Genomic DNA, 14,911 nt, shown 5'->3' on the forward strand with positions numbered 1-14,911 from the left:
TCGATAAAGCAAGGGCACCTAAGCAAGACGCATTAAATGCGCCTTGTCATGTAATGCGAGGGATAACCTTGCATCACTGTTCCCTTTCCACCTCCTGTGTGCCACTGTGGCCACCCCTTTTCCTATAAAAGGAGGCCCGAGGCGACCAGGAGAGGGATTCGGCTTTTTGGAGCTCCTCACGCCCCATAGCTAGCTCAAAAACACAAATATACAATCCACCAAAGCAGGAGTAGGGTTTTACGCATCCTTGCGGCCCGAACCTGGATAAACGAACCGTGTGCTACCTGCTTGATCCGCTCTTCTCATGACTCCGCGCCCCGCCAACCGTAGTAGGGATTCTTGTGATCCCATAGGTGTCGTTCCGCACCGACATCTCTGGCGTGCCAGGTAGGGGAGCGCAGTTGTGAGAATCGGCTCTAGCAGTCAGCCCAGCACTCCTTCGTCTTCGTGGCTCTTGGAGAGGGAAGGAGGCCGGAAGATCAGCGCTCGAGCGACTACAAACAGAAGCTAAGTTGCACTGAACCTTTATTTGTTCTATCCTTTTTATATGAGGTTATTCCCCCCCCCCCCCGGAGATGTCACGCCTTTGTATGAGAAACCTCCACGCCAGGGGGCTCTCCCACAATCGGCAACGCCCTTGCCCTATTTCGAGTCTGCTCAACAGCTCAAGCGGCTGCATCGGGAATCGCAGAGTAGCCTTCTGCGATCAACAACACTCTCGATTCTGACTCGAGTCAAGCTTGACAGTTCAAGCGGCCGCGTTCAGAACGGAAAGGTGGCTCGTCTGGAAGCACGCGTACCCAGCAGGCCCATGGGGATCCGTCCCCAAAACGCCGCTAGGGGCTTCCGCGCCGGCGAGCCTACCCAATCGGCGTAGGGCACGCATACAAAGAGGAATTGAACTGGGAAATAATGTGCATGAAATTAAAAGTACTGCAAAGTTATATTACATCACATCATTGCTGCGGTTCTAACTAAAGATGAAATTTGTCTTGGTCGTGAACCTGCAGCCGCGGTGAAGAACGGGATGCCTAATCCCGGCGCTGGCCTTCCACCCTCTTGATTTCGTCGATGCCGCTGACGACGGGCTTGATGTGCTCTTTGAGCACCGTGCGGTCAATACCCTCTGGCAAGCTATCCATCGCAGCACCGAAGTCGAGGTCGGGATTCCAGTACGCCATCTTGGTGAGGACCTTGGTCATGACCCCCCGGCAAAGTCGCCGGGCTTCCCCGGCCAATGTGGCCGCTCGGTTGGAGTGAAGATAAGCCAAGGCTCTGAGGACGCCCTCGAAGAACAGGGTCAGCTTGGTGTTGACGGTCCTGCTGCGCTCAGGGGCGTACCTCATGTTTGGCATCCCCATGGTGGCCAACTGCGAGGTGACCCTGTCGGCGACCTCCTCCAGACGGCTGATCCATCTGTCCTCGCCCGCCACATAATCCTGGTGGGAGGCGGCCTCGTTCGCCCATAGCTGCTTCTCCTCCTCCAGACTCCTAGTCAAGGTCTCCTCCCGAGCCCTGCTCTCCGACAACATCTTCTCGAGATCCTCCAGCTTCAGCTTGAGATCTCTGACGGAGTTTTGGGCTTCGGAGAGCTCCCCAGCCCTGCTGATGACCGCTCCTTGCGCCTCCACCAAGGCACTGTTGAGCATGCTCTTCTCGTTGGACAGCTTGAGGGCCTGCTCCTTCAGCTCGTCCTACACCACCTCCAACTCCCTTACTTTGCCGGCATGGGCCAGAGCCTGGGCATCGAGTGCCTCCTTGTGCCTCTGCTCCAGCTCGCGAGTCCGCCGCGCGACAAGGGCCTCGAGCTCCTCATCCTTGCCACGGAGCGCTGCAGCAAGCTTCGCCTCGCGCACGGTGAGGTCCTCTTCCTGGGAATCCAGTGCGGCTTGATGCTGGTTCCGGACGGCCTCGGCCGCGGCAGCCAAGTTCGCCGCCTCTTCCTGGGCCTTCTCGATGTCAGCCATCTTCATGGTGAGCTCGACATTGCGCTTGGCCAATTCCTCCTGAAGGGCCCTCTGCTCCTTGCGAGTCTGGTGGAACCAGGTCTGCGTCTCAGCAATGCGCGCCTTGAAATCCACCTCCGCCTGGTCCACCGTTGCCATCCTGGACTTAACCTTGTCCAGACGGACACGGTAGAGCGCCTGGAGTTTTCGAAAGTTGGCCCCCATAGCGCGGAAAAGCTGCTCTTCTGGAGAACCATCACCGCCAACGCCCGGCTCACCGACAACCTCGAGCCCGGTGGCGGCAAGCACCTCACCGTCAAAGACTTCCCCTTCGGCGGGCGCCCGGGAACTTGACGCCCCTGGAGGTGGATGAAAAGATCATCGCCCACCTTCAGATACCTGCCGGGGCCCGAGGTTGAGGAGGAGGGAGGCTAATCATCAACCGCCTCTTCCTCGGCGGTGGCCTCGCCGGCTTCCCCGGCAGGCCCACCATTGGCGACCTCGGCAGCATCCTTGGCGGCCTCCTCATCAATGTTCCCAACAACAGTATCCACGTCATCCATACCTATTGAAGGAGGGCCTGGGTAGTAATGGGAGCATGGAATCCAATAAAAAGAATAAGGGAAAAACAGAGACGGAGGACAGGCGACTCACCAGTGCCAGGCTGTGAAGCAGAAGTCCCCTCCCCGCCAGCATTCGGCGCCATGGCAGAGTCACCAGCGCCCAAGTTCCCCTCTTCCTCCATGGGTGTGGGCTCCATGCCTGATGCCCTTGCCGGGGACGCCCCTCGCGGCGGCGTAGTCGATGGGGTGGTGTGTTGGGGGTAGCCCTCTGCGGCTCCTCCTACTGCCGCTCCCCTCCTGCAAACCCGGCAAGGTCAACACCATAGCATCGAACGCCTACCACATGTCGAGTAAGAGGAGGGTGACAAACTTACGCTGGGGGCTGTGCCGGGGGCTGCTGTCCGGGCTGCTCAACACCACCAGTGGCATCTTTGAAGCCCCAGCCGGGGGCTGACTACTCGCCGAGGCCTTCGCCCTCTTCACCCTCTGGGCCAACGTCTCTGCATCCCTGCAAAAGCAAAAACGGATCAAGATAAGTGACTTGATTCAGGGGAATGGAAATGGCAGTAAGGGACGGAGTACTTACTCGTCATCTATCTCCTCTTCCTCCGCCACTTTCCTTTTCCTCTTCGGGCTGAGAGGCCCGAGATCAAAAGTGACCTCCACGTCAACATCCGAGTTGACATCTGCCGGAGGAGGCAAAGACGGCGGGGTTTGTGCGCGCCCAGATGAAGAAGGGGTTGTTGTCTTCTTCTTCTCAGCGGCCTTCGTCAGCCTCTTGGCTGCCGTGGCCCTCGTGTGACACCCAGACCCCTCCAGGGTCAATTAAGGCCGCGTAGCCCTGCCGGGCCGGACCGGCTCGCCGGAGCCAGCCCGCCGCAGGATTCGCCCTCTTCCCCTAGTTGGCCTTGAGCCCGCCGCCACGTCCTCCTCCTCCGACGACTCATCGGCCGCGTCTTCGACGAGCGGAGATCCAGTGTCGGCGCTGCTGACCTCCCCGGAGGCCGCCGCCCACCGGGTGAGATCCTCTTCCTCCGCAGCCGTTGTGGCCTTGTCCTCCACGCCCCCGGCGCTGCCGGCCTCCATGGCAAGCTATGCCTCCCTCGCCCTAGTGGCGATGTAGTCCAGCTCTGCCTGGGTGGTGTCCATGATAAGCCACCGCTCGGCGTCAGCATTGACGTACACCTTGATCAGGGTGTCAAAGAATTGCTGCACATCCGCGTCCTTCGGCTCCTCCCAGCTCGGGACAGGGTCGTGCGCATTACAGTCCGGCATCATGGCGATGATCTTGGACCGACGCGAATTGTTGCACAACGGGACCACCCCCGCTGGCGGCTTGAAAAACGGCCCCTTGAGGGCCTTGCCAACCTTTGCGGCAGCCCTCGCGGCCTTGCCGGTCCGTTCGACCTCTCCATCGCGACCCACATCAAGCTGGAAAAGCCGCTGGCAGAAGTGGGCATGCGCCAGCACTGTGAAGTTGTGATCGAGGCCGGGGCGGAGTCGCATAATGTCGGCCGGATTTGTAAAAAGCCAGGTTGGCCTCCCCTTGTTGTGCAACGGGGCGATCTGGCGACGAATGAAGTCCGCCCCGATCATCTCAAGGGTGAGTCCAGCCCGGGTGAGCCGGAGAATCCTGGTGGTGGTGACGGCGAGCCTCCCGTCGGCGACGTCGACATCACTCCAATCGCTGCCGCGGACCGACGGCACTCGGCGGACCTTGCAGAATTCTGACGGGTTTTCATCTTCAATCCAGCACCACCGGCCACGCCATTCCTCCCATCTCTCCTTCACGGCACCGTCCGGGTACGCGCCCTTGGATCTTGGGATCCAGGTGACGCAACCAGAGACGGCACCTCCCGGCTGGATCCGAGGGAAGAAGTAATGGCGGAAGAGCGCCGTGTTGGGCTGCACCCCGGCAAAGCCTTCACAAAGATGCGCGAAGAAAGCCATGCACGCCACCGCATTCGGAGTAAAATCCAAGAGGCGAAAGCCGAAGGTGTGCATAACGTCGCAGAAGAAATCGAAGAAAGGGGGGTATAACCCGCAAGAAAGATAATCGACGAAAAAGGGATACCGATTTGGAGCAGGATCGGCGCAAGCAGCAGGAATGATGCGCGTCGCCGGGTGTCCCGAATTCTCTCCCCCCGTCTTCGCTCCCCATAGGGGCCTGAAGGAGGCCCGGAGCTCTTGAACATCAACCATCGAGGGGAAGAAAAAGGCGGACTTCATCCGGTCCCCCGACAGCGCGCTCTCCGGCGGCTCCACAGTCCCGGCGCCCTTAGCCACCCCCTTGCCCTTGGCGAATTTGGGCGCCATGGCGACCAAGAAGTTTAGAGGGCTGAGGAAGGGGGGTGGCGAAGCAACAACGGCGGGCAACGACGGAAGCTTAGGAAGGAAGGAAGAGAGGAAATGGCGGCTCTGAGATTTGAAAAGGCGCGAGGAAAGAGGAGAAAGTGAGCAGCGCGCCCGCGGTTATTCCTTTCTTATGGGGGAAAACACGGGCTGCCTCCTTTCACATTAACTATGGTGTGACACATGCCCGCGGGAACCAACCCCATGCATGCCGCCCACGTCACACGCGCCTCCCCACGCCGCGCCACGCGTGGGAGTCATGGGAAGCACAACGCGCGAAGAATCTTACCGCGGTAAAAACCGCCCCGCCTTCCCGCGCACCGTTTTTGGGCCTAGCCCAACAACGCGTTGCGCATATGTGTGGCCCAGGCCCGGGGGCTCCTGTCGGTGTACAAAAAGAGGGGTACACTTTTTGTACCCCTATAACTGTGCACGGGCAGTCTGAGCCACGGGCACCACCACACCAAGCAAGGCAAGGGAGGTGAGCCAGGGTAAGACCGAAACTCGAGAGAACTGCGACGCCAAGACCAAGACCACGAAGAGCAAAGGGGACGAAGCGGACTCCCCCGGCAAGATCCTTGCCGGGAGACAGTTCTAGCAGCCCCGGCAAGACCCTTGCCGCGGTGACTCGTCCCGCGCCTATGGAGCAAATCACCCTTGAGTCCACTGCCCCCAAAGGGCAACGATTCGGGAGACATCCCCGTGGAAGCATGCAGATCTTCATGAAGATATTCAAGATCAGATACGCACTAAGGAGACGACAATCCTTGGCGGGATCCCAGCCGAGGAAGACCACAAGGCCCCCGGCAAGCGCCTTGCCGGGGATGATAGCAGGCGCCTCGGCAAGACCCTTGCCGGGGCCCCGGCAAGGCCCTTGCCGAGGACGCCCGCGGGGCCACCATCAGGCCCACGCTGACTAAACCTCCACTGCCGTTCACATGCAGCTGCCGACCCAACCAGCTGGACAGGCACCTGCGTGGTGGCATGCAGATCTTTGTGAAGACCCGCCGCTGCGCCACCCCAGCTGCCTGCCTACCTACGTGGCATCACAGGCATCGCTGGCCAGGGCGCGTGTCGACACAAGAAGGAGCGGCGACGAACGAGACAGATCTCTCCCCCATCCCCGATAAAGCAAGGACACCTAAGCAAGACACATTAAATGCGCCTTGTCATGTAATGCGAGGGATGACCTCGCATCACTGTTCCCTTTCCACCTCCTGTGTGCCACTGTGGCCACCCCTTTTCCTATAAAAGGAGGCCCGAGGCGACCAGGAGAGGGATTCGGCTTTTTGGAGCTCCTCACGCCCCATAGCTAGCTCAAAAACACAAATATACAATCCACCAAAGCAGGAGTAGGGTTTTACGCATCCTTGCGGCCCGAACCTGAATAAACGAACCGTGTGCTACCAGCTTGATCCACTCTTCTCACGACCCCGCGCCCCGCCAACCGTAGTAGAGATTCTCGTGATCCCATAGGTGTCGTTCCACACCGACAGCATGCCTCACCCACCGCTAAAGCCGCGACCGACCGGATTGCTGGCGCCGACGAACAACGGAAAGCGAGGTTGCCGTAGGAGCCAACTGATACTGAATCGATGGCTGCCGAAGAAGGACGCCGCAGACGCATGCGCGGAAGTGCGTCGCCCCGCGAACGGGGAGTGCCTTGACGTCTAGTGGAGCCTCGTGAAGCCAAGCGGAGTCATCGGCGATGAAGACAAGCGTGCCAAGACAGATCTCGCGGCCTTCAGCCAATCCTCCGCCGGAAACCATGATGACGGGAATCGGAAAAATCACAACTTCTCCAACAAACTGCTAAGACACCTGCCCCACGGTGGGCGCCAATTGTCGTGGTTCTAAGGCTGATAGTAGAATGGGGGGTAGGTATGGGGAGGCAAGATCCTAGCTATGGAGTAGTTGTACACACGAGTTTACGAGTTCAGGCCCTTCTCGAAGGAAGTAATAGCCCTACATCTCGATGCCCTGAGGCGGTCGACTGGATTATATGCGTGTGTGTGTTTACAAAAGATGCGAACCCCAGACCTGGAGGAGGAGGGTGGCTTGTATAGAGTGCGCCAGGACCCCAGCTCCCCTCCGTTATGCGAGGTTTAATGTACATAAAGGTGGAGCGTTACAGGTAATGTCCGTATTAAAATGTTATAAATGGTAGTTAAGGCTATGAGTAAACGCCCGACCGTTGCTGTGCAGAGTGGCTTTAGATCTTCTGTTCGTCGAGTGACTTCCGTGACGGTCGAGTGACATTGATTCTTCCGAGTGGAATGTCTCTGGTCGAGTGGATGATGGTACCCTTGGAATGTTGCTCGCTTTAAGATGATGTCCTTGGGGAGGTAATTTAGGTCAGGCCTATGACCCTACCCTAGGTACATAGCTTCATCAGTAGCGACACAGACAGTGAGACTGGATAATAATTCGAAGGTAAGCCGACGGACATCCCCCCCCCCCAGTCGTCACGGTCGATGCATCGCGGAAGTCGTGGCTGGAGTGGAAACCGATGAGTTTGATCAAGCAAGGCGGTAGCCCTTTGTGCCGATGTCGATATAGCCGAGAGCGTAGGGTGGTGTAGCCGTTGTTGAGGTAGCCGTGCGAAGCACGCCGTGGTCGATGTCGAGTCGGGGTGGCCGGTGTTGAGGTAGTCGTCGTGGACCGGGAAGAAAAGCGGCGGCGAAGGCGGCCTGGGGAGACGGTGGCGGCGGCTACGTCAGAAGCACGACGCGGTGCTCGAAGTAGGTGAGGAAGAACCCTACAGCGTGATGAGGACCAGCGTGGACGCTGGCGTTCCCGCGCCTAGGGAGGCGGCACAATGCATACCACGTAGAAGTCGACGTGCGGGGACGGTGGAGTGGACCGTGCGCCACGACGCTATGGCCCGAAGAGGCGACGCAGTAGCAGCGCGCGGGTCGGGCGACAGCGGGGAAGACCTCAGGGCGGTTGCTGGTATCGTGTGTCATGTTCGCTAAGGCCCGATGGGGCGATGCAGCGGCAGCCCGAGGGTCCGTGCAGCCTCGGGGAGGCCCGGAGCAGACAGCCTTGGGGCGGCAATTTGCCACAAGCCGCGGCACTACGGCCCGAAGGGGCGACGCAGCGGGAACACGCGGGTTGGTGCAAGCACGGGAACGGCCTCAGGGCGACGGCGGGGACCACGTGCCATGGCGCTACGGTCCGAAGGAGCGACGCAACGGCGGCGGGGATCGGTGCAGCCACGGGGAGAACCATGGGGCGGGGGTGGTGCGGCCCGACGGGGCGACGCGGTGGCAGCCCGTTGCTCGATCGATGGAGGGGCGCGCTGAACTCAGGGACAGGGCGGTGACGGCCGACGTAGATCGACGAGCAGGCCGGCGCGCGGACGACGGCCGTTAGGGGCCGCCTGTCGCGCGAGGCCGACGAGTCGGTGAAGAGGCCGGCCGGTCACGCTGGTGTTGGAGTAGAGGAGCACGACGGGGGTCGACGGCGGCGGCGGGCGATGCAAACCGATCAAGTTTAGATCGGAAAACCAAAAAGAAAACGCCAATCAAGGGTGAACGACGGAAGATAGAAAAACTCGGAGCAAGGGCTCAAAAAAAAGACTCTCTAGGGCAGCTGGTCAACACGACCGGCGAAAGAACCCTAGGTACGGGCGGCGTGGCCCCCGGCGGCGGTCATGAAGGCCGACCGCCCCGGGGGCGGAAGCGGCGGCGGCTAGGATTTAGGATCGAGATAAGGCTGATACCAAGTTAGAAAGGAGAGAGAGGAATTGGTGGAATAGTTGTTGTATTGCTTGAGCCTCATAGACACACATATATATATATAGAAGTACATGATCATCTTAGAGTATAAAACAATATAAAATAATATCCTACGCTATCTTAATTTTCCTAATAATCACGATACTCAACAACCCAAGCCGTCTAGTCTAACGGTCATCCTCTCCTTTTGTTGTCCTGATGCAGGGGGGAGAGATATATGGTAGATTAGCTTTGTGAGTCAAGGGGGAGATAGGGTAAGATGCAAGTGTTGTCTTGGTTAAACAAACCAAACGGGCAATGGAAAAGGATACCAATATGAGAGCATATACGAACAACTATTGTATGCGGAATGGGCCGGACGGCAAATAATTTATGACGAACATGATAGATGTGTGCAGTTCTTCATCCCCAATCAGAATCAGGCATGCGTAACAGCGATACGTATTCAATCATTCATTCATCGGTAGCATTAGCAAACATGCCGTCACAAAAACAGTAGTGCAAGCTTTACAGTTTACACCCATATATGCACACTGCTGTCACACGCACACGTACGTGCTCTCGTCTCGCGACAGAGCTATACTACTACATATACTCCCCAAGACACAAGCATAAAATACTACTCCCTCCGTTCCGAAATGTAAGTCGCTGGGGAATATGTTCCGACCAGGTGAAAATGGGCAAATGGACCTTTATGCCCCCAGTTCAAACTTTGAATCAGCCCGTCTTCTTCCTCGGCGTCTTCCACCTCCGCCTCCATCCCTGCCTTCCACCTCCGCCTCCTCCCCCGCCCTCCACCTCCACCCCTGCCCAGGCGCTCCTCCTCTCCCACGCCCAGGGGCCCCTCCTGGCCCGCGCGTGCCCAGGTGGTGCTCTGCTGCCGCCCGCTGGTGGAGGCGAGCTGGTGCTCTGCTGCCGGCCCCTGGTGGTGGCGAGCTGGTGCTCTGCTGCCGCCCACTGTTGGAGGCGAGCTGCCGCCTGCACGCGCCCAGGTGTTGTTCCTCCCCACGCACAGGTGCTGCTGCCGCTGAAGTCCTCGCCGCTGGACAGGAGCTGCTCCAGCCGGAGTTCTCAATTTTGCTCGCCTAGGTTCATCTCCTCGCCCAGTACTCGCTCTGCATCTGAGTAAACAATTTGATGATCATAAACTTGTTGTAATCATTTGTCTTGAATAATTGCATGCAGTACAATCTTGGAGTAATACTGAAATTTAACACTGAAACTGAACAGTGAAAGATGAACACTGAGTAGAACATGTACTATCAATACAGGTTTGGACCGGTACTGTCAATAGAAAAGATGAACAAGTACTGTCAATTTAGAACAGGTTTGGACCGGTACTGTCAATAGAAAAGATGAACAAGTACTGTCAATTTAGAACAGGTTTGGACTTAGTTTCATCAGTACTCCAAATCAGTAGGAGTATGAATTAACGGGCAGAAATAATTGCTACTCTCATTTAAGGTAAAATTGAGTAGGAATAGGAGTAGGAATATCAGGAGCATGAATATCAGGAAGGAGTACATCATGGCCTTTGAAAATTTTACCCCAGCCTTACTTTGAACTCGATCTCATTTCTGTACTTCATTATTCCCATAAGAGGGTCACTTTCACCTGTAACTTGACATGATCAAGTAAACTGTGCACATGTCTATTTTTATTTGAATCTTCAGAATGTCCAAAATTTTAAACACTATGGTATGACTGAACAATCTAAACTGTTTGACATAATTTGATGTAAATAAAATACTCCAGCCATTCTTAGTATGCAAATCTGCAGTTAGTGCTTCGAAAAAACACTATGGGAAATGACTTGAATGGAGAAATGTTGAGATACCAACCTGCTAGCTGAAAAGTGCAGCATGCCGGCATGAGAATGACTGATACCCTCACACATCTTTTTTCATTAGCCCTTCTTTAAAACAATCTGATGGAAAAAAACATTCAAGGTCACAAATCATATTATTGTAGGGCTCATATTTACTGTAGAAGAGAGAAGAGAAAAGAAGAGATCAAGAATATGGAGGGCACAAGAGGAGTATACTACAGTAGCTCTCCTCTTGTTGCAAGTCCTACACTAAAGTACTAAAACTACTGCTTGCAAGTCCTAACATAACAGCAGCAATCATCATCAGTGCTCCAAGTATCCAAGATGGAGTAATTAACAGAAAATGCAAGATAACCTAACAGAGCAAGATGGAGTAATCCAAGAAAATTAATTGAAAATTGCTGAGTAGTGTTGTGTGCAAGTGCAAGTACTCAAAATTTGTTTGAGTAGCAAATCTTGGAGTACGAGAGGACTCCAAGTTAAATGTACTCAAAGCAAATTAAGCAAATGTACTGCCATTAGTTTTCATTCCATTCTGAAAACTACTCCTGTTCACAAATTAAGCAAATCTTGGAGTATTGAAGTACTCCAAGTTAAATGTACTCCAAGCAAATTAAGCAAATGTACTCCAAGAAAATTAAGCAACTGAACTGGAGAAGAAATAAATTCTGAATATGTTCCAGTCACAAAAGAACTTGGCAAGTTGTTTTTATTCCATTCTGAATATGTTCCAGTCACAAAAGAACTTGGCAAGTTGTTTTTATTCCATTATGAATATATGTTCCTGACACAAAAGAGTTGGCAATTAGGCGCCCAATTAACTTGGTGATGCATGCTAAACTTAAGAACCATCATCACTTGGTACACACACCAGTTCAGATTACACATGATAATTAATTAGGCGCGGTAACTAATTAACCCCAGCAGCTACCTTAGTTAGGTGCAGTAAAAACTCCTACTGCTACTGCATCTTTACCAACCAAATTCAGTGACAGAGCTACTCCATTTTACTCAAATTCAGTATGCAAAATTAACAGTAATCCATACAGCTGCTTCATACTCCAAATTGCTACTCCAAATTCAGTATACAAAATTCAGTATGCTGCTACTCCAAATTCAGTTTGCAAATTAACAGTAACAGTACTTCAATGGAGTACAGTTGCTACTCCAAATTAACAGTGGGTCCTTGCTAAGCATATTGTTCTCAAATTAACAGTAGAACTCAAATTAGCAGCAGCATTCGTAGGTGACAACACAAAACAGCAGCAACATTCGTACGAGTAGAAAATGAACACGTACTGGTTCAGATTGAAAGAGCTTAGCTAGCGCAGCTCAAATTGAAAGAGCAGCAGCTCGAAGCAGAGCTCAGCAGCGATAGAGAGTGTAGCTAGCGCCCATCTTGCTGCCGGTCTTCCAGGCCTGGGAGGACTTCTTGCGGCCGCCGATGCGGGGGATGCTGGCGAACTCTTCGTCGGTGAAGGCGGCGTCGTTGCTGGCGTACACTGCGCAAGCGCGGGGGCGAGCAGCGAGCGGGACCCATGGGCGCGGCGGTCGAGGCAGAGGCGGACGCACGAGGCCCCGGCATCGTCGGCGTTCTGGATGAGCTCCCGGCGTCCCGCAGCGCGGTGGTGCCCTCCGGGTAGTTGGCCAGCACCTCGCGGATGCGCCGCACCAGGTCCACCCACAGCCCGAAGTCCTCCAGCAGCATCCCGCCCGGATCCATGTCGCTTCGTCGCCGGCGTCGAAGCACGCGGATCCAGCGCCTCCGCCGGCCAGAAGCTCATCGCCGGCGCCTAAAAAATCAAGCTTTTGACCTACGGGTGGTGGATTTCTGGCGGTGGGAGGAAACGGGGTGGCTCGATGGTGCGGAGAAAGAGAGGAAGCGGGGTGGCTTAGCGGTGACGATGGCGAGGAGAGGCCGGCGACGACGGGGATCTGGAGGGGAGCGAGAGAGGGGTGGCCGGGTGGGTGAGAGGGGAACGAGAGAGTGAGCTTGAGTGGGTGAGAGCGAGCGGTGGTGGGAGGGCATTTCTGGAAAGTGAAAAATTCTCGTAGCGTTACGAAATTTACACGTCAAACCCTTAAACGACTTACATTTCGGAACAGAGGAAGTAGTAGATACGAAGTACATATACACGGCAGCTTGCATGCATAATAAGCTGCTAGCTAGCTTTGCTCGTACTGTACTTGGTACGTACGTGTCCTTGGTTCGACTGTGTGAACCGCGTGATCCCATCATGTCTGGGGCCGGTTGGCCCTGCATGCGGCGGGGCAAAGTTAATCAAGTGAGTACTTAGTCTACTGATCGGAAGTGCATATATAAATATCGAAAATCACTCATGATCGTACACGTGTATGCGTACCTGTTCCTGCCGTTGTTGCGGTTGGTGTTGCCGTTGGCGCCGCCGTTGGGGTAACCGTAGCGCCCGGACTCGATGTCGCCGATGTCCTGCGTCAGCAGGTCGTAGTGGCGCCTGACGTCGTCGGCCGTCTTGCCGCCGCCGACCGCCGCCGCCACGCGCTCCCAGAGGCCGGCCGTGTCGCGGCCGTACGTGGCCAGCGCGCGCTCGAACCTCTCGTTCTCGGCATCGCTCCACGCCATCTCCACGACCTTATCTCTACCTCAAAGCTCTCTCGCTACACTTCCTAATCCTAGCTCGCCCTGACTAGTTTGGCTTCTTGTGGCGACCAATGGATGGATCGACCTGTGGGTTGCTACTGCCGGAGGAGTACTCAATGGATCCATATTTATAGGGCCGGGGACGAAAGCCGTTGGCTTCGCGGCAACATGGATCTAATAAAAACTGCCGCAAATGGCGCAGCAGAGCAGTGCCGCTCCATTAAACTATCGAGGCTAGCGAGCTAGCGTTCGCTAAAGCGTTCCGATGCAAGTTGCACTAGGCAGACAGGCAAAGGCGACTCCGACGTCGCCGCGCGCATCGCCGGGCGGCTACGAGGAATGCCTAGCCATAGACAGAGAGCGTGCGCGCGCGCGCGCCGGCCAGCGATTGGGGGATGCGTTTTATTCGACCGGGCCAACGTACGTAGGAAAGCATCGCTGCTTTGGGCGCCAATTAGCTCCTTATTTTAACCGCCTCTTGCTTGGCTCGATTTGTTAATGGTCTGGAGGGTTAATTGGTTTCCAGATCAGCGGGATCGATGCCAATTTCTCATCCTGGGATAGCGAGCTAAGAGCATTCTGACACTGTGTACATGATCGACTGTGAATTAGTGTTTGCACAGGCAATAGCCCGAGATCGTGGTCGGCAGTCGGCACCACGGCGCTAGTAGATGCATGGATGGAACTGGATAGTCTAGAATTTTCTCCTCTACAAAACAACTTTTATCTTTTCTTAGGTCAGGACCATAAAAAGCAAAAAATTCCAAGGAGCTAGCTAGATCTGCATCCTGGATTGCTTGCCTGATATTGAAAAGAAGATGAGCCAATCATGTACGATCCCACAAATTTGGCATGGCCCATGACCGGCACACACAGAGGAGGTTCCATCACAGAAAAGAAGATGGGAAATGGGCCAAGTTGGCCAGCCGACTTTATGCCCAACATTTAACAAGCATACTACGGCACGGCCTACACCCAGCTTTAGGCCCCGAGATTACTCGTTCGGAGGCCATGGACAGAAAGCAAAGCATGCAAATGACAAGGAATGATGCGCCCATTGTTAATCTGTAATATCTAGCGCAAGTGCCATCGATTCCCTTCAACACTATGGAACATTAACAACGTCGCAAGTGGATTATTATTGCACTTCATATATGAGATAATCACGCACCAGGTAGCATATATTATTTGGAATCCAGGAATCGTGTCTCTGTTTGTAATGATGGTGTCACTGGGCTTTGGACATCATGCATAGTTGGCTAGCTATAGGGTAGCCTCCCGGCCTGTAACTACGCATGCATATGCTGCCACCACGAGTGGTGCCTCGACGACTAGTCCTTGTTGCTTTTTTTTTAATCCGATCTATCCATCATTCGTCGTGACAGCACAAGAAACACCAGAAATAATAAAAATTATATCTAAATTTATAGACCCCTAGCTACGACTACAAGCACTAGAGCAAGGCGAAGGTGCGCGGCCGCCATCGCCACTCCCTCACCGAAGCTAGACAACATTTGTTGTGGTAGACAGTGAGGAAGTCGTCGTGCTAAGACCCCACACGACAAGGTACCAAAACATCAACCCTCGTCGATGAAGAGAAGCGTAGACTGAATGAATCTAATCTGAAGACACACGAACGAAGACTGGATCCATGAGAATCCGCCTAAGACCAACGCCGACCGATTTCCATGAGATCCGTCAGAGACACATCCACATGCCCTCCGACAATACTAGACACACTATTAAAACGGGGGCTAGAACAGAAGGACGTTATTCCCACTTCGGGGAGCTGTCGTTGCCTCGTCTTTCTAAGCAAGATACAAACTCTAATCGACCATACAAAAACATCTAAAAACAAACCA

General features: G+C 54.8%; 1 protein-coding gene, 1 long non-coding RNA gene and 1 pseudogene across 2 annotated transcripts in view; 1 reads left to right on the plus strand and 2 right to left on the minus strand.

The window, feature by feature from the left end:
* Window positions 1–9,039: 9,039 nt before the first annotated feature.
* Window positions 9,040–12,534, minus strand: LOC123085299 (sacsin-like; annotated as a pseudogene).
* LOC123085301 (protein RADIALIS-like 3) lies at window positions 9,040–13,159 on the minus strand. The gene is made up of 3 exons (XM_044506924.1): window positions 12,793–13,159; window positions 12,544–12,686; window positions 9,040–9,223 (listed from the first exon to the last, which is right to left on the minus strand). The coding sequence occupies exons 1-2, from the start codon at window positions 13,029–13,031 to the stop codon at window positions 12,665–12,667; spliced, it is 261 nt and encodes an 86-aa protein (XP_044362859.1). The 5' UTR covers window positions 13,032–13,159; the 3' UTR covers window positions 9,040–9,223; window positions 12,544–12,664.
* LOC123085302 (uncharacterized) overlaps window positions 9,722–14,911 on the plus strand; it is a 40,337-nt gene continuing 35,147 nt past the window's right edge. Inside the window, exons 1-2 of the long non-coding RNA XR_006439669.1 lie at window positions 9,722–9,872; window positions 9,929–9,984. This is a non-coding gene — a long non-coding RNA (uncharacterized lncRNA). The remainder of the gene's footprint in view (window positions 9,873–9,928; window positions 9,985–14,911) is intronic.

Source organism: Triticum aestivum, chromosome 4A (assembly GCF_018294505.1).
Source record: "Triticum aestivum cultivar Chinese Spring chromosome 4A, IWGSC CS RefSeq v2.1, whole genome shotgun sequence".
Lineage (NCBI taxonomy): Eukaryota > Viridiplantae > Streptophyta > Magnoliopsida > Poales > Poaceae > Triticum > Triticum aestivum.

What these genes read in the sequence shown, in the direction of transcription:
- LOC123085301 (XM_044506924.1), bottom strand. Translation starts at nt 13,031, where the DNA reads ATGGCGTGGAGCGATGCCGAGAACGAGAGGTTCGAGCGCGCGCTGGCC. An exon ending in CGCAACAACGGCAGGAACAG is followed by an intron (nt 12,687 to 12,792) that starts GTACGCATACAC and finishes CGCCGCATGCAG; the next exon opens with GGCCAACCGGCCCCAGACAT.